At 32.1% G+C, this 22,842-nt stretch overlaps 1 protein-coding gene across 5 annotated transcripts in view; it reads right to left on the reverse strand.

Moving 5' to 3' along the window:
* The window catches only part of SENP6 (SUMO specific peptidase 6), a 132,158-nt gene that overhangs the window by 12,144 nt on the left and 97,172 nt on the right, over positions 1 to 22,842 (reverse strand). For 3 of the 5 annotated variants that reach the window (XM_012549166.3, XM_012549165.3, XM_031964614.1), the window contains 10 exons: positions 21,991 to 22,161; positions 18,358 to 18,387; positions 10,752 to 10,785; positions 9,732 to 9,920; positions 8,273 to 8,499; positions 6,707 to 6,819; positions 6,495 to 6,611; positions 4,414 to 4,536; positions 3,821 to 3,913; positions 1,447 to 1,859 (listed from right to left, as the gene is read on the reverse strand). In XM_012549166.3, the coding sequence (XP_012404620.1) occupies positions 1,447 to 1,859; positions 3,821 to 3,913; positions 4,414 to 4,536; positions 6,495 to 6,611; positions 6,707 to 6,819; positions 8,273 to 8,499; positions 9,732 to 9,920; positions 10,752 to 10,785; positions 18,358 to 18,387; positions 21,991 to 22,161 (1,510 nt within the window). The remainder of the gene's footprint in view (positions 1 to 1,446; positions 1,860 to 3,820; positions 3,914 to 4,413; positions 4,537 to 6,494; positions 6,612 to 6,706; positions 6,820 to 8,272; positions 8,500 to 9,731; positions 9,921 to 10,751; positions 10,786 to 18,357; positions 18,388 to 21,990; positions 22,162 to 22,842) is intronic. The other 2 variants (XM_012549168.3, XM_012549167.3) reach the window with 1 other exon arrangement.

A 22,842-nucleotide genomic window follows, 5' to 3' on the forward strand; every position in this document is an offset into this window, starting at 1 on the left:
GAATGATGTTATTCAGTGGTAACACATTTCTGTCAAAGTTAAATTTTCAAAATACTAGTAATTTGAGTAAGAAACATACACAGCATGTTTTACTATGCTGTTAGCTAAATAAAACAAATCAAGAAATTATAAGAGGATAAAGATGTCCATAACATGAAGACTGTGAAGTTATACAAATCAATGATAATTAGATATGAGATTTCATGCCATTGAAATCATCACCCAAATATTTTAAATATTCAAAAGTATAAAAAAGACCACTGTGTCTTGTCTTTTTATCCCAAGAATATGCCCAGGAAGAGACAAAGGAGTGATAATCATTCATGTGCCAAATGATTTATCCAAGTCTTTTTGCCACGGAAAAAAGAATCCTTTTTTGCTTTAAAGATAAAAAAATAAACTCTCAAGGTTCCCCATAAATAAGCTTATTTCATATTATTCTCTTTTACATACTCTACATTCCATCCATATCAGAATCTTAACTGTTTCCTCAACTCTAATTCGGCTTCTATTTCTCTTTGCTGTCCTCCTGTCTCTGAAACACTCTTCTCATCTATGTCTCTGTTGAAATGCTAGCTTCCTTAAAGAATTAACTCAAATGGCTTTTTGGAATGGCTTCTCTTGAACTTGTTAATTCTCTCATTTCTCAAATTATCTTATAATTGTTTATCTGGGCACATTTTATAACCTTTTTGAGAAAAGTATTTTTTTCTTTTGCCTTTATATTACTGACATAATGTCTAGTACTAAATAAGTACCTAGCAAATATCAGATGAATTGAAATGAAGAGTCTGGGTCATAATTTCAGACGACAGGTCTGAAGGATTGACCCACCCTCATTCTTGAATGTTATTTCTAACTTCTACCCCACCCAATTTTGTTCCTTGGCTTTAGCGTTTTCTCTCCAAACTATATTCTTCCTTTTCTATCTTTTCTGATACATATCCTCTTCCCTATTATTTTTCCGGTTGGTAATTTTAAAAGTTATTATATATTATATATTTATAAAATGCTTCAAACTCCTGGAAAAAAAAATCAAGACTACTATAAAGTTAAAAAACTTTTAAAAATGTTTGCTAAATCTGACACACCTGACTTTAATATAAATTCAGGGCAACACTACGTTATATAAACATTATGGGGAGTTTTTATGATGTTATTCTGGGGAATTTATTCTGGGGAATCTTCTACCTTTCCACATGAAAGGGAATAGAGGAAACAAGAAAGAACTATCAGCAATATTTAAAAAAAATTTGTTTCTATAATAAGTTTTAATGTCAGCTTACTATTGTAAGATAGTTTAAAAACTCAAGGAATTAGAGAAACTTTACCTTTGCTTCTAAAACCAAAGTGATTTTATTTCCATTTAAAACCACATCTTAATTCTTAATCTTCTTCATAAAAATATTAAAATCATTCTAGATCTTAGTCTTTTAAAAAACATACCTGTATGATGTGAAGGTAGAAATTCATTTTGCACGCCATTCTCATCTTTAGTCCTATTATCAAGTTTCTGACAAGCAGATTCTAGTTTAGTTTCACATTCAATATGATTTACTTTTTTCAGAACACTTTTTCCACTACAAGGGCTCCTCTGACAGTGTAAGTCACTTTCTTCATTTATAATGCTTGAGTCAATTAAAGCCATGTTATGCTTTCTGTTTGGTATTTTCTTAATTACAGGCTTGGCAGGAGAGTTTTGCAAACTATCCATTTCATTTGATGAAGAGGAAGAAGTACAGCTATCCTCTGCAGCTGAACTTTTTTGGTTGGCAATATTTTCATGGTACTGAGGATTTGGTTCATATTTGGGTTTCTCCAAGCCAGGAAAACAAACAACAGCCAAAAACCAATGTGCACTGCAGAGAAATTGAGAAGAATATCAAAAACAAAAAAACCAATTATTGTAGTGACATCCATTAAAATTAATAATGAATTTCAAAAAATGACTGTATCTGTCTCTCTCCTCCTCCCTTCCCTCTCTCCTCCCCAAAGACAATTAACTGGAACTGTTAATGTAAATGGTCACTTATGAAGAGGGAGGACTATTTCAAACCCTGTTTAAAAGATATGCTGTCTGGTTCTTTATTATTCACTTGTTTGATGCATAGATGAACCTATTTTATTAAAAATTTGTTTCCTTTAATTTCCATCTTTGTATGAACTAATCCCATGACCCATTTTAAAATAATTCATTTCCTAGTCATAACACTATAGGTATAGTATAGTATAGTAAAACTATAGTCTCAACTGTAGTCTCAAACAAGTTTTTCTCTTTACAAAGAATAGCACTAGAAAGGTCTGAGGCTCTGTTACCACTACTAATTAAAGGTGAGAAAATTTATCAATTCTAACTGTTGACTATCATTCTTATGGACTCAGGGTAGCTTGTCACTAAGATTCTGTGCATACTATGTTCCCGACTTTTTACTCTCCTAATCCACTTATTAAATAAAAATAACAACCATAATAATAGCAGAGAGACTAGTATTTATAGAATGCTTATAAACATTATTTCACTTGATTCTCACAATATTCCTGTAAGGAAGGTATCATCAACATCCTCATTCGACAAATAAGGAAATTGAAGCTGACAAGGATTACACACTAGTAAGAGCTAAGAATTTTAACAAGCTGACAACAATGTTTCTACTTTTTATCTTAAAGCACCCCCTTTCCTTGCACCTTGCCTCTTCTTCTCTTATACTCACTTTCCTCCCAATTTATTTTTCGACCCTTTCCTTGGCAACTGAATTTCAATACTATCATAACTGAAGATATTTTAACTAGTCTATTTTCTATCAGATTTTTCTCTCTTGTTTTTCTTTATGCTATTTATTTGATGAAATCTTCTTCAGTTCCCTTTTGAAAGATCATCATCATATCTGGAAATATACCCTTGGCCAGTACCAGGCTCTTTATTCTTTCTACATCCTTTCAATGTTCCATAACCTCTTCTTGTTTGAACCATTATTTGGCCTCCAAAATTCAAATATATGGTCCTCATCACTCTTCTGAGTTCTGGTTCCATATTTTCTGCTAAACATGTTCATTCAATGGGATATCCTACAAGCACCTCAGACAATATGTCCAAAACTAGACTTATTATTCACTCTCTCTCTAAATAAAATGCTCCCTCTAAGTTCCTATTTATGGTGTTCTTATAACCAAGGTTTCCAATCTGAAAGTTATCCTCATTACTCCCACTTACCATCCCACTCCCTCTTTATCAATTAGTTGCAAACTTGCTGAACCTATCTTTCCAAATTCTTTTTCATCAGTCTCGTTCTACTTCATCAAACATATCATTACAACAGCCTCCTTAAAAAAAAAAAAACTCCTAATATCATGTCCTTCTCCAATCCAATCTCTAATATATACAACTACCAAAATGATATTCTTAAAACAGAGATCTGATTATATCACTCCCCAAATCAAGATATTGCAGCAGTTCCCTTCTGATCTGGAAAATTACACTAATGGAATTATATTTGAAAAAAGATAAAAACAACAAGGGAAAAAAAAACCTTTATTTGAAAATGTTTATAGAAATTTTTATATGATAACAAAAAACTATAAAATGTGTCTAATACTTATTTGTGAAAATTTTATGATCTAGCAATGTCACATGGGATTCACTAGAGAAATAGCTTACCAAAAAAAGTAGTTTTACAAAATATTATGATGGGGTTACAAATTCTTAACAAAAAGTTGTTTTGTAAAAGTAATTAGCAGTTTATTTGGTTTTATCCTAAAAACAATTATCTATTCTAAAAACACCACCACAAATGTAGTAGATACAAAGGAAATTTCTACTCACGCTTCATTGAGGGGAACAAAAATAAAATCCTTTTCAAAAATATCTACATGTCGAGTCCATGTTTTAACACGCCCATGTCGCTTCTGCTGTATTCTAGAAGATGAAATTAAGAAATGATGCAATATAATTATTTTTTAAAGCATCAAAAGATCTCCTTACTGTTTATAACAATATTCATTTTCAAACTAAAACTTAAATGTTTCTTGGAATATAAAACTTTTAAAAGTCAGAAAAGAAGAAACAAAGATTGAGACAAAGCCAAATCTTCAAACTAATGTAATTTAAGGAAGTCATGATAACAAATGTGCCTTGTACTTCTTACAAAAATTAATCATATTACCATTGGTATAACATTGTATATCGTCTCTTATGAGAATGAAATGCCCTCCCCCCCAATCCCTTCCAAAAAAACCTCAAGCATATTATGCAGACTGTCTTAGATTTAAATATCAGGATAATACCTCCTTTTTACTTACCAATCTAAGATAAATGAATAGTCTATATGATGTCACAAAAACAATTTTCCAATCAGAATAGCATGCTGCAACTTTTATTAACATCAACAATTTTAAAAAAATTTTAACACAACTTACGAGAGATTTGTTGTTTCATGAAGATTTCTTCTCTCTCTTTGATTAAGGCGTTTATAGAAAAAGGAGCTAAAGATATGAATTCGATCAGCATCTTCTTTATTCAGTTTTTCAAGTACCAAATACCTAATTCAGGAAAAGAATTCCATTATACTTCAATGTCAATTATTATTTTAATAAAAATTAGATCTAAATATAGAGATCAAATAGAAATTTAATCCAAAATATATATTCATTTCCTGGAACTGAAACAAGTGACTGATACTTTACTTGGTTACTCAGTAGTGACTCACTTATACAACATCCTCTGAGATAAACACAAATACAGAGAAATGAAACTATGACTTGAAGGTTTTAAGTGTTTTTATCTAAACTGTCAAAAAATTCCTACCAATTTCACATTAATTTTTCTACTCTAAAATTGATTACAGTAGATCTGAAGTTTTTTGAAGATCACCAGAGTTTAATTACACATTCATAACTCATCTGTCCATCACTTTCTACATTGAGTGGGATCACAAGTTTTATAAAGAAGATGGAGCAATAAAGAAACAGTAATTATAATATATTATACCTATTCTTCCTTCATATCATGAAATATTCACAAGTGTATCAAAAAATTATCTACAGTTTAACTGAACTCACCACAAAAAAGTATTCCCATTTACTATTTACTATAACATTGATTGTACTTCAAATGTTTTGTACTATAGTACTCTACAAATATCACTTTTTTTCTGATTTAAAAATAAAGGACAGAACACTATACCTTGAATAAAGAAAGAGGCTGGGCCCCATGGTTAATAGTTCACATTTTAAAAGTCTCAATTTGTTTTTCAGCATTAACAGCAACAGCCAAAGAATTATCCCTACCTTGTGAGGATGTTGTGAAAAAATAAATGCCTGAACATGTTCTGAATTTTATGGAAGTATTTTCTTCATTCAAAGAAAAAGTCTGGACTAAACAATGGAATCCTTTCCATTCTAAAATTCTTTTAATCAATTTTTTTTTTCAATTTACAAAATGTACTGAATTTTATATAGTACAGGTATTTACTGCATGTTTATTCAATTGCTCTGACATTATCACCGAAATCTGATGCTTACAATTTCTAGCATAACATCTTATAAAGTTATACAAATTGGCATCTGGTTCAAAAAGGTAACATAAGATACTTTTAATTTTAAGAAAACTAATGTTTCAGTTCTTATGAATCAGGAAATCTATTTAGTACACTTATTAGATTTGTAATAACAAAATTTTACACTAATTTAACTCAACTACTTTTTAATGCCCCCCAAATAACATACACACTGAATCCTAGAACATTGTTAATGCTATAATTGGTGCTAGGCAAATCAGAACATATGTATCTGAGGAAAAGAAAAGACCAAAAGAAAAGCATTTGAAGAATATAAAAGGTGTTTCCTACCAATAGGAACACGTTTTTTCCATTTCTGCTATGTGCTACTAGCTGACTTCAGAAGCATGCTGTTCTGCAAACTTGAAAAACAAATGCTAAACTAAGAAATTAAATTAGAAAACGTAAAGAACATTAAAGATAGAAGGGATCTTGTAGATCATCTAGTCTGAAGGAGGGAATGGCAAAGTGGAGTCCCATTACTAAAAATACCTATGCAAGTTTCCATTTGCAATCAAAACCTGTTTTAGGCATAAGCATGTCCACTGTAAATCTCTAGAGAGCTCTGGATCCTTTTCTTGTTATCCAAAGCAGTTTAATTCTAGCTCTAATCTTCCTTGAACATTTTTTCTTCATTCTGTGTAAACAGATGCCAGAACTGAATATTTTCCAAAAGAATGGATAGTTTTATGTAGATGAGAAAATTAGCTCTGATAAAAGGGTTTGCTTTGTAGCTAACTTGTTGGAATTGATTTCTTTTATAGCTAAAAATGAATGAAACAAATACTCTTTTGGTTTGTCTGACATAATCCTGTTTAATGTACTCCAGTAAAATGTTTAATGTATATAGAAAATGAAAACAAAAACTGTAACAAGAATTTTTAACAATTAATGATTATACATCACAAAAATATAATTAAAATAAAACAAATATTAACTTACTTTAAATAAAAATCTATAATAACATCATTTAAAAATTCTCCTTCATTTAGACAGTGCAGATCCTCATTAGTAACACAGATGCCTCCCTTAGCTGGAGGTGGTGGATATACTATCAATCTGAAACAAAAAGAAAAAAAAAAGTACACATAAACACATACACCCCCCCCCCCCAAATAATATAGCACCAGTTAAGAGTATAGAATGTTCCTCACTTTTCAATAGGGCCAATAAAGACAGTATGTGGTTCTCCAATTTCCTCATCCTCGTCAAAAAACTGGAACTGTGGTGTTATATTTCTTAATTGTATTTTAGGTTCAAATGAAACCTTGTAGAGAAAATTAAAATAACTATTAGTTTCCAAAGCCAAGATGAAATTGACTTCTTACATTCCTTCACAAGAATACAAATACAAAGGGAAGATTCATATAGATTTTGTTTTTTAAAGTTAAGTGACAGGCTAAGAATGAATCAAGAAACACTTCTTTGCATAGGACTTTCAAAAGGGACAAGTGAAATCTGTGGCATAATTTTCTATTTTTGATTAATAGTTTCAATTCAACCAACATTTACAAAGTAATAACTGCATGAAAGGCACTGCATCAGCCACGATATATAAAGGGATGAAAAATAAAACCCTCCTTGCTCTCACGGAGCTAACACTTTGATGATGAGAGGGAAGGGGAATAGATCATTTACACTAATAAATGTGATATAGGATATAAAGTAGATATAAGAAAAATGAGATTCAGAAAAAAAATTACTAGAAATTACAGCAGATATTTTGTCTCATTTACTCTTCTAGCAGAATGCTCTGAAGCCAAATCAATCAGAAGCCGATGTTCACTTCCACTATTTCTTTAATCTATTTAATTTTGTAAGTAGTTTTGCCTTAATCTGCATCTATATTAATCTTTATCTAAGTGCACCAAGCTTATATCACAGAAGAAAAGCGATATCAAAATGACAGGACATACATACAAGTGGTTCAATCTAATAAAGTTTAAATCTGGCCTCTGGACATTTACAAGCTATGTTACTGTAGAAAAGTCATTTAAATCCTATTTGCCACACTTTCCTCATCTATAAAATAAGAATAATAATAGCACCTTATATCATAGGGATTTATGAGCTGAAACAATAATTATAAACTGCTTAGCACAGAGCCTTAACCACTATGTAAATGTTTACTATTATGACAGTCAAATAAAATCTGTAATAAACATTAGTTAAATTTAGGTTCTAAGTTTTGAAGAATTTACACTATTTTTATAAATAAATTCAATATATTTTTATGATTGTATGATTCTTTTGGTTATTATTAGTGACTGCAAATATAGCTCCAAATGAACTGCAATGAGTACCACTCTTTTAGAAGGAGATAAATACACTGCCAATAAAAATAAAAGTTATCTTCTCAAATATTCCTATCCTGCAGATAATAAAAAAAGGGGTGCATTATTCCAATAGCAATTATACCAATGCTATCTACAAGTTGAGGCATGAAGAAAGGGAAAATGAAAGGCTGAGGGGCAATGAAAGAAAGTAGAGAATGAAAAAAAAAAAAAGTGAATAGTAGAATGCAAACAATAAGGACTTCTGGTATGACAGCTGCCATAGCTTAGCTGCCATAGCTTAACTGCACAAGAACAATGTGATGACTAAACTAATTAACATAACAAAAGGCTTTGTGATGAATTCAATCATATTTAAAATTTTAAGATTCTAAATATTCCTTGGAGGACATTACAATTATAAAGTTATTTGTAAAGAAAAATTACATTTTTTATTTTGCTTTCTTTTTGCAGAGAACTTGCTTTGGAAACTTCTTCATAAGTTTTTGTAAAAGCAACAAGTCTTCCATTGGCTTCTTCAAAGGAGATTTTCACAAAAAAATCAGGAATATTATTTCTGTTACCAATTTCAGTAATGATATTTTCAAATACTATAGTTGCCTGTGTATCAAGGCCAGTTTCAAAAATTAAAATGATATATTGTTCTTCAGGACCTAAAAAGAAAGAAATGTATTTGTGAACATTGGGGGGAAAAAAGGCCACAATTCATTCTGAAATATAACATATTTTTCTTTTTTTTAATTGGAAACAAGTAAAAACACTATAACTAGCTGCAGTGTCCTCTGTCAGGGACATCCAGCTTCTCAGATAACTATATTTAAGATAGTGCTCAGAACAGAGTAAGTATTATTGAATACTGCTCACTAATTGAATAACATTAAGATAGTTGTTATCTGGAAAGGATGAAACACATATGTGATCAAAGGCCTTTTGAGTCTGTCCCTGGAGCAATTAGGAAAATGGGATCAACCCATAAAGATCTATCAATCAAGTAAGTTCAACAGCATAAACATATGCAACAAATCCAATACTTTAAACTACTTTAATAAGCTGTTTTACAAATTGATTAGAAAATGTTCCAAATAACTATGCCCAGAGAGCTATAAAACAGCCATATCCTTTAAACCAAGATTATTGCTTCTACGTCTATACCCCAAGGAATAGAAAAAGGAAAGAAAAAAGAAAGAACTTATATGCACAAACATATAGCAGCTCTTTAGCAATGACAACTTAGAAACTGAGGGGATGAATGCTCATCATCTGTTTAGGAAGTGTTGAACAAGTTATGGTATATGAATATGATGGAATACTCTCACACTATAATAAATGATGATGGGGATGGTTTCTGGAAAACATAGGAAGACTTCTTTGAAATAATACAAAGTGAGTGAGCAAAACCAGGAGAACAATCTATTTAGTAACAGCAAAATTATCAAGATAATCAATTGTGAGCAATTAATTCTGATCAATATAAAATGACCCACCTATTGAAGTAAAATGCTTTGCATCTATAGACAAAAAACTGATGGACTCAGGGCAGACCAAAAAAAAAGTTTCTTCCCTCACTTCCTCTACATGGCTAATGTGGAATTATGTTTTTCATGACCTCCTCTACGTATCATATTTTTTCCCTTCTTAATAAGTGGGAAATGATGGAAATGAGGGAGAGAATGAGGGGTAAATGTTTCAATTTTTTAACCACCTCACATTAAGATAAGCTAAGATTGTAGCAGTCTTCAACAAAATCCACAAAATAAATACTAAGCATCTATTTTAAAGAATACACTAAACTAGTGTGTTTCTCTGTGTGTATGTATATATGTGTATATATATATATATATATATAGCACCCCAATTTAATTTTCAACTTGTCAATTTAACTTACTTTCTCCTTCACAATCATACCAAGAATTATCTCTTTCTCGATTCATCTTCAGTTGCATTCTCAGACTATGACAAGCAGCTGGTATTGTTTGGAGAAATACTACAGGTAATTTTCTGACACTACACCATTCACATTTAGTAAGTTCAGAGGTTTTTAAATCAATCTCTTGTATATCACCACTTTCAAACTCTGGAGGAAAAAAAAAATCAGTAAAATATTTCTCAAACCAATTAAAAAGATAAGACAAGTAGTATTTATTATAAGTTGTAGTTTTTTTTTTTTAAACAGTATAGTTTTAAAAAGAAAAGTGTGCTACTAAATTGACTACTAAAGTAACAGCAATAGTTAAGCACTTAAAGAGTGTATTAAAATTGACAAATTAACTCGAGGCCCACAACTCTATAGAAGGTAATTGCAGACATTATCACCTATATTTTAGAGGCAGGGAAACAAATTTAGAGAGAGATTTAATGACTAATAAACCTAGAGAGGTTTAGTAGACATGATATTGGATTTGGATTCAGAAAACCTTGAACTTCAAACATGCCTCAAATACTTCCTACCTAAGTAACCTTGGACAACTTGTATAACCTTTCTGAGCCTCAGCATTCTGATCTGTAAAATGAAAGTGTTGGACTCAATATCCTCTAAATTCTCTTCTAGCTTTAAATCTATGCAATATATCAAATGGGATAAATATATATTTATCTTTAATATATTTAAACCCAGATCTTCTGATTTTATTTTCAGTTTCTACAATTTTAGTAGAAAGCTCAATTTTAGTCATTCCATGTGCTTCAGGTTAAGATGATGCTTTACTAGACTGCAGTCTATTTATCTTTGTATTCTTCGCCCACTGAAAGATCAAAGAAAAAAGAAATATACTGAAAGACTACTTAAGCATTTAATGAAGGTACTGAAATGACTACTTTAGTAACTGCTCCTTTAGCATCACAACATCTAATGTCTTTATAAAACATACTTTAATCACTGTAATGAGAAAAAAGTGAAAGATCTTACCCTCCAGATGAATCTTGATAAAATCTAAACAAAACTGTAAAAAAGGATAATATTAACACTTTTATTGTTCCAGATATACAATTAAAAAATGATAAACATTAAGTTGATTTGATTCACTAGTTTATTTTTTAAATAAGCAGTTTTAAGTATATTCTACTATATAATCAAAGTGAATCCCATTTTGTAACAAAGAAATACAAGTAAGCAATAGATAGGTTGATCAACACATGAATAGGAGGTAAGCTGCCTTTCAGTAGTCTCATTTGTAATTAGGCATATTTTTCTCTTGGCTCTCTTTATTTCTCTCAGCATTAAATTACACAAATCTTCCCAGATTTCTCTGAATTCTTCAGTTATTATTTCTTATAACATATTATTTGATTACATTCATATTTCAACCTATTTACCTATTCCTGAATTTACAGGGATCTACATGTTTTTGTAACCACAAAATGGTACTGCTATGGATACTTTTAAATTTTGTATTTTATTTTTGTCTTGTTTAATAGTGAGGATTTAGTGACTTTTTATACCTTAATCAAAAAAAATTTTTTTTCTATAATGGTTAGATAGTCCATTAGTAATCCTTATAATCATACTAGTCATGAAGCCCTTTCAATAGTACTTCCATCTTTTATCTTCCTACTTTTATCATTGTGAAGTGAAACTTAAAGAGTTGAATGAATTTTTATTTCACTTATGATTCATTTGGAAGCCTTGGGCTCAAGTCACAATTTTTATGCTAATTGTGGGACCATGAATAAGCTGATTTTTTGGATACCTGATCTTCTCTTTTATTTATTTCCTTAGTAAAGAAAAATTATTTTATTTAAAGATTAGAACCCGTGCTCTAAGGAGTACATGAAACTCTTACTATAGAAAGAAAAATTGTTTTAAAATAAGTAGAAAATGAAGAAAATACTTGGTAGTCTAAAATGATACAAAACATTCTACAGAATTACCTAAAAATAAATAATTAAAGAAATTAGAATTTCTCATGACAACCAATAAAATGACAATATTATCTATATTAATTTGCTTATTCAGTGTCATACCAATCAAACTACTGGAGGACTAATTTATAGAGCTAGAAAAAACAAAAAAAAATTCGCGAGGATTCTGCGAAGATGGCAGAGTAGGCTGGTAAATTTCAAGCTCTCTTAATTTCTCCCACAAATATAACAAATTTGTACCTCAGGGTGAACATAAACTAGTGAAAAATGAAAAAGACTTGGGGCAGAACAGAGTTCCTCAGGGTACAACCCAAGAAGATCTGAAGAAAGATGGTAGGGCCTGATTAACTTGTCTGAAGTGCAAACATCTCCAGGCTAGCTCCAAAGAAATATCAAGTGGGGATCCCAGGGCTAGCTGGTTGTGGCTGGAGCCTCATCAGGAACCACAGAGACTTTTACCTAGCAGACTATTTGTGGAGGGGAGAATGGAGAGGGGTTGAGTACAGGAAGACAGAGGGAACCTCAGCTGGCTAGGAATGCCAAGCCCAGCTGTGTTGTTGAGACAAGAAGGAACCAACACTTGGTGACTGCAGAAGCATCAGGGCACTGCTGGTTGTGGGCACTTGCAAAAGGGTGGAACTCTGGGTATGAGATTCCTGATCAGATTGGAGAGCTGAAAGGAAGTGTGAGGCACCATCTGCCCATTCCAAGTTTATTTAAAAAAAAAAAAAAAAAAAAAAAAAAAAGACTGACTGCAAATAATAAAAAATCCTACCATTGAAACATATTATGGGAATAGGGAAGACAAGAATTCATCTTCAGAGAAAGACAATTTAGTAAAGAAAAGCTTCTACCCCAAAAAATAATGTGAAATGTCTCCCTGTCCAGAGAGAATTTATAGAACTCAAAAAAAGAATTCAAAAATCAAATGAGAGACACCGAGGAAAAAAACGAAAACCATCCAAGAAAAGCAAGAAGATTATGAAAAAAAAAAATTAAAAAAGGAGGTACATACAGTATCTAAAAGAATAAAATAAGTCTTTAAAAATTAGAATCAGGAAATGAAAAGCCAATGAAGCCATGAAAGACCAAGAAGTAACAAGACAGATGATAAAGAATGAGAAAATAGAACAGAATTGTGAAACATCTCATAAGAAAAACAACAGATCTGGAAAATAGATCAAGAAGAGAAAATATAATACTTGAACTGCCAGAAAGTTGTGAACAAAAAAGAAAACCTTAACACAACAATGCAAGAAATAATCATAGATAATTGTCCTGGATTAATAAGGGATAATAGAAATAAAAAAAAATAAATAAAACCATCACCACCTAAAAGATTCTTTAAGGAAAACACACAGGAATACTATCGCCAAATTCCAAAACCTCCAGATCAAAGAGAAAATTTTGCAAGAAACAAGAAAAACACTAATTCAAATATGCTGGAGCTACAATTAGAATTGTATGGGACTTAGCAGCAGCTACAATAATAGACAAGCAAAAGAGCTAGGCCTGCAACCAAAAATGTCATATTCAACAAAATTATTTACAATTTTGAATGAGAAAAAAACAGATGCTCAACGAACTTAAAGATTTTCAGGACTTTCCATCAACCAAACCCTAATTTAGCAGAAAATTTAGCATATAAGAGTCAATAATCAAAGAGCAATTTTAAAGAACTCAACATGGACAAATTGTTCAAACATGGATAAACTTTTTTTTTTAAAAAATATGAGAAATGTATATTATACATAAACAATAGGGTAAGTTCAAAAGAAAAATTGGCAGAGTAAAGATAAAAATAGGAATAATGTTATACAAATGAGGTGCAAAGTTAGAATAGACAAAAAGGTTTTAGAAGGGGGAAGAGAGCTTGTAGTTTTAAAAACTTACTTACATTGGAAATGTGTTCAATAGGCAACACTACATATCAAGGGTTTAGCACTCTCAAAAATATATAAAGAAATAAGGCTGGGGCAGGTAGATGGCAGAGTGGAGAGAGAGCACCAATTCTAAAGTCAGAAGGACCTGAGTTCAAAACTGGTCCCAGACACTTAACACTTCTTGGCTGTGTGATCCTGGGCAAGTCACTTAACCCCAACTGCCTCAGCAAAAAAAAAAAAAAAAAAGAAATGAGGCAGGGGAGAGAGAAGAGCATAGGGAAGCTAAGGGTGAGGAAAGAAGGGAGATATCTCTGTGTGAGAGAGATGTAATAGTAAGCCAAGTTATGAAGCAAAATTTATAGGAAAGACTTGTGTATGTTGGGTATGTATGTGTGTGTGTGTATGTATGTATTTATACAGACACTTATGTATACATAAATGTATCTTTTCTTAACTGAAACCTGCTTGGGAGTGGGGAGGGCATGAAAGGGGTGTGGGTATATGTGTGTATGTGTGTGTATACACACACGTATATATAAATATATCCTTTTTTAACTATAATCTTCTTGGGAGTGGGGGGGGGGAATGAAACAGGGGAAAAAGAATAAAGTAAATAAGGACATTAGTGAATACTTCTAATAATATATATATTCTTAAACTGGTTATTTGCTGTTATATATTTTGAATACTCCCTGATGTTTCTGCTGGGTACATGATAAAGTTCTCTTTTGGTTTTGTATTGCTTTTCTGTTTTTCTTTTTGCTTATTCTGTTTCTTCAAATAAAATAAATTTTGGGAAAAAATAAATAAAAGAATTCATCTGGAGGTATAAAGGGTCAAAAATCTCAAAGGAAATAATGAAAAAGTACCAAAAAAAGGAACCGAGGAACACCAAAACTCACATACTGTAATGCAGCAAGCATCAAAATGACATGTTAAAAATAGAGATTGATTGAGTAGAACAGACTAATTATATTACATACAAAATCTAATGAATCTATCTTGTTCAATAAACCTTGTGATCCCAGATAAAGAGGCAAGGACAAATGAATGAATGAATGAATGAATGAAACAACCTGAAAGAAATTAGATTTAGACTGACACATTACGTCATATACCAAGATAAGCTCCAAACATAAATGCTTTGAAATAAATAATCATAAACATATAAGAAGAGTAAATAAGAAAATTGGCATTCACAGATAAGGAATGAATTGATGATCAAAGGGAATGGACAATTTTAATTATTTAAAATTTAAAAGCTTTGGTATAAACAAATCAATGCAGATAAAATTAGAAGGGAAATAATAACTGAAAAAAATCTGCACTGTTTCTCTAAATCTTATTTCCAAGATTTTATTTATGTATGTAAATTTGTGTGTGTATCTAATTCTGCATCTGTAAGAATAAGTCTTTTCCCAACTATTTTCAAAGGAAAAAAATCTAACATTAACAAGATGGGAAAAAATATCCCAAATCACTATTATTTAGAGAAATGAAAATTGAAACCTCCATTAGGTTGGTAAAGTTGATAAAAAGTATCTAAATTCAAAGAAAAAGGAAAAAGACCTATATGTGCATATATACCTAAGGGCAGAAAAAAAAAGCTGCTCTTTAGTGACAACAAAACTGGAATGGATGAGGAAATTGTAGTATGTGTGTGTGTATGTATGTATGTACACTAACCTGATGAAAGGTAATATTCTTTCAAGAATTGAAAAGAATAAAGTCAGCAGAATCCATTTGATTCAAAAATCTGTACTACTAACAATACTGTAAAGACAAACATTTTTGAACAATACAGTGACTCAAGATTCCAGATCTATGTTTTCCAGAGAACCTAAGCTCCAGAGAACTCTATGATTCCAGGGGATTTATGTTAAATGAGGTTATCTGAGAAAGAGGGATGGTGTAAAATTAAGATATGTTTCTGGATATTTCAGGGAGAGAACATGAGGAAGAAAAAATAGATTTTATTTAAAAAAAATAAATAAGACTGGGAAGGGAAGAGCAAACTCAATATAACAATGCAGATTGGTATTTTATGATCTTGGAAAGTTGTACATGTATAAGCGATTATTACTCTCATTTGATCATACAACAATTCAAGGAGATTAGTTTATCTCGAATTTATAGATGAGGAAACCTAGGCAGACAGTGCTTAAGTGACTTGCCAGGCTCATACAGCCAGTGAGACTTGAATTCAGGCCTTCAGGAAAGGTCTTTATGACCAAAGAAGAACTAGAGATCATTACTGATCACAAAATAGAAAATTTCGATTATACCAACTGAAAAGTTTTTGTACAAACAAAACTAATGCAGACAAGATTAGAAGGGAAGCAATAAACTGGGAAAATATTTTTATAGTCAAAGGTTCTGATAAAGGCCTCATTTCCAAAATATATAGAGAATTAACTCTAATTTATAAAAAAATCAAGCCATTCTCCAATTGAAAAATGGTCAAAGGATATGAACAGACAATTCTCAGATGAAGAAATCGAAACTATTTCTAATCATATGAAAAGATGCTCCAAGTCATTACTAATCAGAGAAATGCAAATTAAGACAACTCTAAGATACCACTACACACCTGTCAGATTGGCTAAGATGACAGGAAAAAATAATGATGATTGTTGGAGGGGATGCAGGAAAACCGGGACATTGATGCATTGTTGGTGGAGTTGTGAACGAATCCAACCATTTTGGAGAGTAGTTTGGAACTATGCTCAAAAAGTTATCAAACTGTGCATACCCTTTGATCCAGCAGTGTTACTACTGGGCTTATATCCCAAAGAGATTATAAAGAAGGGAAAGGGACCTGTATGTGCACAAATGTTTGTGGCAGCCCTTTTTGTAGTGGCTAGAAACTGGAAACTTAATGGATGTCCATCAGTTGGAGAATGGCTGAATAAATTGTGGTATATGAATATTATGGAATATTACTGTTCTGTAAGAAATGACCAACAGGATAATTTCAGAAAGGCCTGGAGAGACTTACATGAACTGATGCTTAGTGAAATGAGCAGGACCAGGAGATCATTATATACTTCAACAACAATACTATATGATGACCAGTTCTCATGGACCAGGCCATCCTCAGCAACAAGATCAACCAAATCATTTCCAATGGAACAGTAATGAACTGAACCAGCTATGCCCAGAAAAAGAACTCTGGGAGATGACTAAAAACCATTACATTGAATTCCCAATCCCTATATTTATGCACACATGCATTTTTGATTTCCTTCACAAGCTAATTGTACAATATTTCAGAGTCTGATTCTTTTTGTACAGCAAAATAACGTTTTGGTCAGGTATACTTATTGTGTATCTAATTTATATTTTAATGTATTTAATATCTACTGGTCATCCTGTCATCTGGGGGAGGGGGTGGGGGTTGGGGGTAAGAGGTAAAAAATTGGAACAAGAGGTTTGGCAATTGTTAATGCTGTAAAGTTACCCATGCATATATCCTGTAAATAAAAGGCTATTAAATAAAAAAGAAAAGAAAAAAAAAAAAAAAAGAATTCAGGCCTTCAAGATTACAGGTCTATTTTTAATTTACTCTTTGTGTCATCTAGTTATTTCATCCAAGATATTTGTAAGGACTAACTAATTCAACTAGTGATCTATTCAAAGTGAGTAAAATATCAAATATCAAAATGCAAAATGATTTTGTTTTGTTACACTTTTTTCCTGCACTATTAGGTTGCTCTCTTTTGAAAGCCACTAACATATCTTAGAATGTCATTTGCAAAAAAGACTCCTTCATTTTGTTAATCTAAGTATGGCAATCTCACTAAAGATGAGTAGATCTAGTGAGCTGGTCTATTTCTTTTGTACTTTCCTTAACATTTATTGAGGATTACTTTTAAAAAGTTACCTCTGTGATTTCCTGAATGCTCGTTAGAATTATATTTTCATTTTCCTCTACTGAATCAAATGCTTCAAAGTACACAATAAACATACTATAGTATATTCTATACACTTTTGAAAACAGTGAACAAAGAGATAGTACATTGTAGAGAATCATCTGTAGACATTTTCAGTTGATCCTCATTAGGCAAGATTTTGAGATCTCTAACAATCTTGGTTTTTGGAAACAGTTAAGCTTTTTTTTTTTGGATGTATTTCCTAAAAGTAGTGCCTAGAATAGAAAAGATTATTCTAGATGAATTATAAGAAAGCACAAGTGAAAATTAACACCTCCCCAGACATGGATATATGCATTTCTTAAAGCAGTCTACCATTATATTAGCTATTTAGTGTTCTCATATTGTAAAGCTTCCTCATACCCTAAGTTGCATATCTCCCCCCCCAAGAAGTTTTAGCTAGCCATACCTGTTTTTAACTATTTGATATTTCTGAATTTGATTTTTTTTGAACCCAAATATAATAACATTTATCACTATTAAACTCAATCTTACAGATCTGATCCCTAATAATTTTGCTTTTCAATTTTGATTCTGTTATCCCTTTTTAGTCACTACATCTAGTACTGTGTAATCTATAAACATGGAAAGTATGACTTTAGTTAAAACACTGATAAAAATTTTCCACAAGGGCCGAGATCCTTACATTGCAATACATACCTTCTTCCAACTGACACTAAACCATTTATATCCAGCTCTTTAGTTTTGATTATACTCACTAGTATAATTTGAAAAAAAAAAAAAAATCACATGGACTTCTCTATCTCTATATCTAAAATATACCATAAGAAGCAGAAAGGAAATTAATGGGAATTAAATGAAGAATGGCCACACTTACTAAAGTATATGTATTCCCAGGAGGTTTGTGCTGAAGATGAAGATGACAATTTCAAAGATATCCCATCAAAACGGATCCATTTCCAAGTTATTAAAAAAAAAAAAAAAAAAAGAAATTTCCAATTGGAAAGAATGAGTACACATATGGTTGTGAAGACCGCGTATTTTAAAATCAGCCCGAGTCAGGAATTCAGGTTAGGGGAAAATCGTCAATCTTTATTCTCAGTGAAGAAAGATCGGAGGTGGAAGAGAATGGGCAATAGCAATGTGTGTAGCTAAGTCAAGAAGCTAGCTAGACCAGCAGCCACATGACCAGTAGCTATGAGCATAGAACCGAGGCTCAATCTCTCCCAGCCTCTCTTCCTCTCTCTCTCTCTGCCTCCACCCACCAAAATCATCATTTCCTATACAACACATCAGGACTTGCAGAGAGAGTGGGCGGGGGCCATTCTTTATCCAAGCATGTATATTAATAGAGTATAGTCCAATTACTATTTAGCCTCATGTGCTTGGGACCTCAGTGCATCAACTCAAGCCTCAGCCCATTACATATGGTCACGTCCTACAAAAACTTGTTTTCCTAGAGCACTATTCTCCTTGTGTATGGCCCTCTAAATGAGATCCCTAAATTTCCTTGAGTTCAGCCTAGCTACCCACACATGAAACTAAATGAATAAGACTATCATCCATACCTAGATGGACATCAGTCTGCTATCTGTGTGTGTGTGTATGTATGTATATATATATATATATATATATATATATATGTACACACATATACATATACACATACTTGTCATGGGAAAAAAATGAAGATGGGCAATTAACAAGAAGAGAAGATGGTGATAGGAATTTTGGAAAATGTGGTGATTTTAATGATCTAGAGCTTCTCCTTTTAATTTTCTTCTTTTGAATGCCACTTCTGGCATGCAAATCATGTGATACAACTATTTTAGAGTAACTAAATCTGCAGGTAATTCATGATAACTTTCAAAAGACTATATAGCACATTACCAAATATTACTTGTGAGAAAGAAATAGAACAACAGACTTCAAATACATGTTTGCTGGGAAAACATATGGACCGATCAAGCAATAAAGATGAGTAATGGTTTTCTTATAGGTTTTAGTAACAAATACACTTACACACACCCACACACATCCCAGCCCCATCTCCAACTCCCCAAAAAGGAATGCAAGTGTTGGGTGAGTCTTCTGTAGACTAATAAAAGAACAATGAAAAAAGTTATATATAACTAAAAAAAGTTAATGGGTTATTGTAGAGGGCCAGTATTGAATAAATCCATGAACAGCAAGAATCTAGTCCAGGTATTACTTGAGATCTGCTCTATGTTAGTGCAAGCCATTCAAACTAATGGCTCACCAACTTCCTAACAATCTTTGAAAGATATCAGGATAAATTTAGAATAATTTTGATGGAAAATGTATGTGACCAGAACAGGCATCACAACGTAGGTTATTTACAACTCTGTTTTGACAAATAACTTTGCTACTAATAATTTCTGTTATTGACGACTCGGTTATGATAAATATCTTGTTTACTGCTAGTTAAGGTGAATTGAAATGTAAAAAGTATGGGCTATGCATTAACCCTAGAAGGTATACAGTGTCACCAAGAGGTAGCTGTTGTTAACATTAATAGTTTAAGAGTATATAAACCCTGCTGCTCAGATTAATAAATGGAGATTGCAAAACATATCCCTCCCCCCCTTTCCTGGCCCTACCTCGGACTCAGATATTCATTCACACTCTCAGTATTCACTAGAGCTGGACTCCAACAGGTTATGGTCGTGACAAATGAAGAAAATATGTACCTCACTGAAGTCATATATCCAAGTTTATAGATGGATGGTCAGAAAGACACAAATATTTCCTTTAAATACTGATAATGTATTAGGAATATAAAGCCCAAAAGAATGGGGCATTCCCTACATGGTCCCACACTTTCATAGACATTCAAAATTAGTGAAAATCTGTTATCTACTTTCTAATTTAGTTCTCTTAATAATCTTTGAAAATGATTTCAAGGTATATTTGTTTCTCATCCCCCATAAAAATGTCAGCATTACGTCATCAAAAAATTCCTTCCATTTGTTCAAATAAAGTTACCTTTCTAGGTTTCTCTGGACTTGTGTTTGTATTTCAAAGTTCTACTCCAGGGGTCCTCAAACTACAGCCTGTGGGCCAGATTCGACAGCAGAGGACATTTATCCCCCTCACCCAGGGCTATGAAGTTTCTTTATTTAAAGGCCCACAAAAACTAAATTTTTGTTTTTACTATAGTCTGGCCCTCCAACAGTCTGAGGGACACTAAACTGGCCCCCTATTTAAAAAGTTTGAGGACCCCTGTAATCTACTCAGTTCTGGTCTTTTCATCATAAATGCTTAAAAGTGTTTATTCCATTAAAGACCCACTTTCCCCCCGGTGGGATTATACTTAGTTTTTCAAAGTAAGTTATTCTTAGTGATAAGCCTGTTTCGATGCTGCATTTCAAACTATTCTGAAGAGCAATTTGGAACTATGCTCAAAGGGCTATCAAAATGTGCATCTGCTTTGATACAGCACTGGTTCTGTATCCCACAGAAATCATAAAAAAGGGAAAAGGACCTACATGTGCAAAAATATTTGTAGCACCCCTTTTTGTAGTGGCAAGGAGCTGGAAATTGAGTGGATGTCCATTTTGAGAATGGCTGAATAAGTTATGGAATATGAATGTAATGGAATATTGTTGTTTTATAAGAAATGCAGAGGTTGATTTCAGAAAAGCCTGAAAAAATTTACATGAACTGATGCTAAGTGAAGTGAGCAGAACCAAGACAGCATTGCACACAAGATTATGTGATGATCTTTGGCTCTTCAACAATGAGGTGATGCAAGGCAATTCCAACAGATTGTGATGGAAAGTGCCATCCACATCCAGAGAGAGAACTACAGAGACTGAATATAAATCAAAGTATAAGAATTTTCACTTTTTTGTTGCTGTTTTTTTCCCCCCTTTCTCATATTTTTTTCCCTTTTGAGATAACTTTTCTTGCATAGCATGATGAATATGGAAATATGTATAAAAGAACTGTACAAGTTTAACCTATACTGGATTGCTTGTTATTTTGGGGGAGGAGAAAAAGGAGAAAAATTCGAAGCACAACTTTTTGCAAAGGTAAATGTTGAAAATTACCTTTCCATGTATTTAGAAAAATAAAATACTATTTTAAAAAAAAGAAATACTTCATTTGAACATCTCCCATTTATATTAGAAACTATCAAGTCTTATATGATCCTGATTGTAGCTCTTTGCTACTGCTTCTTTCTGGATGCTTGCAGTATTTTTCACTAATTTAGGAGCTTTTGATTTTGACTATGCTATTATTGGGACTTTTCCTTTTGTAATTTCTTTGAAAATGAATCAGTGAATTCTTTCTAACCTGTACTTTGCTTAAGTGACAAAGCAATTATGAATCAACTTCTGGATGCTGAATTTGAAATTATCAAGTTTGAACATATAAAATTAAAGCAAATTGTTATCATTGATACTAACTGTGGATACAAAATGAGATTTTTATTCAATTTAAATCTCACTTTTAAGATATTATAAAAAGTAAGGAATGTACTCACAATTACAGGCTCTGCTACCATTCGACGCAGAGTTCCTATTCGTATACTCCGACAATTCAAAATAACACTTTCAAAGTGACTTTGGAAATTTAAAGGTGTAGTATCAACTAAAGTTTCTGGAGAAGCAACTTTACGACGTTTTAGAGGTGTATTTGGTACAGAATTGCCAAACTAGAAGAGAAGAATGATTTCTCGTTTCAATTATTAAAAATCGGCACTAAGATGATCAAATATAAATTCAAGAATAACACCCAGGGGAAATTAAGTTTTTATAGCACAATCACATTTATTCCATAATATTCTAACCAAATGAAGCTTACAGAATGTTCTCTATGGCATTAGTGAATTTTAACTATACTTCAAGATTGTCATGAGGTTCATCTTCAATATTTAAGTATTCATGAAGTCAACTTTAGTGACTTCAAGCATATGCATGATTTTATTAGTAGTAGTGATCTAATTTTCACTTATACAGTGATAACTGTGCACATTCATGACTGTATAAAACAATAAAATAGAGGGGGGAAAAAAAAGGAAAGGTGATGCTTTCAAGTTTGTAGAGAAGCTGGCACTTTACTGGTCTTGTTCATTCTATGAAAAGTTCCCTGTGCATTTTTTGCATATTTTTATTGCATGCCTTTAAAACTCGAAGTTTTGTGTTGCAATTAAGCTTCCAAATAGCTCAAATATTCTGGGCTTTAAGCCCAAGCATGTGCAAAGTTAGTAATGTGGCCTAGTGAAAAAATAAAGCATTCAACAAACTTCATGCTAAAATGTCTGCAGTAGCTGTTGATGGTGAGTTTGCCTTAAACAAATTTAATAGTTCATACTATCTACAAAAAGAAACATATT

The sequence above is a fragment of the Sarcophilus harrisii genome, chromosome 4 (assembly GCF_902635505.1).
Source record: "Sarcophilus harrisii chromosome 4, mSarHar1.11, whole genome shotgun sequence".
Taxonomy (NCBI): Eukaryota; Metazoa; Chordata; class Mammalia; order Dasyuromorphia; family Dasyuridae; genus Sarcophilus; species Sarcophilus harrisii.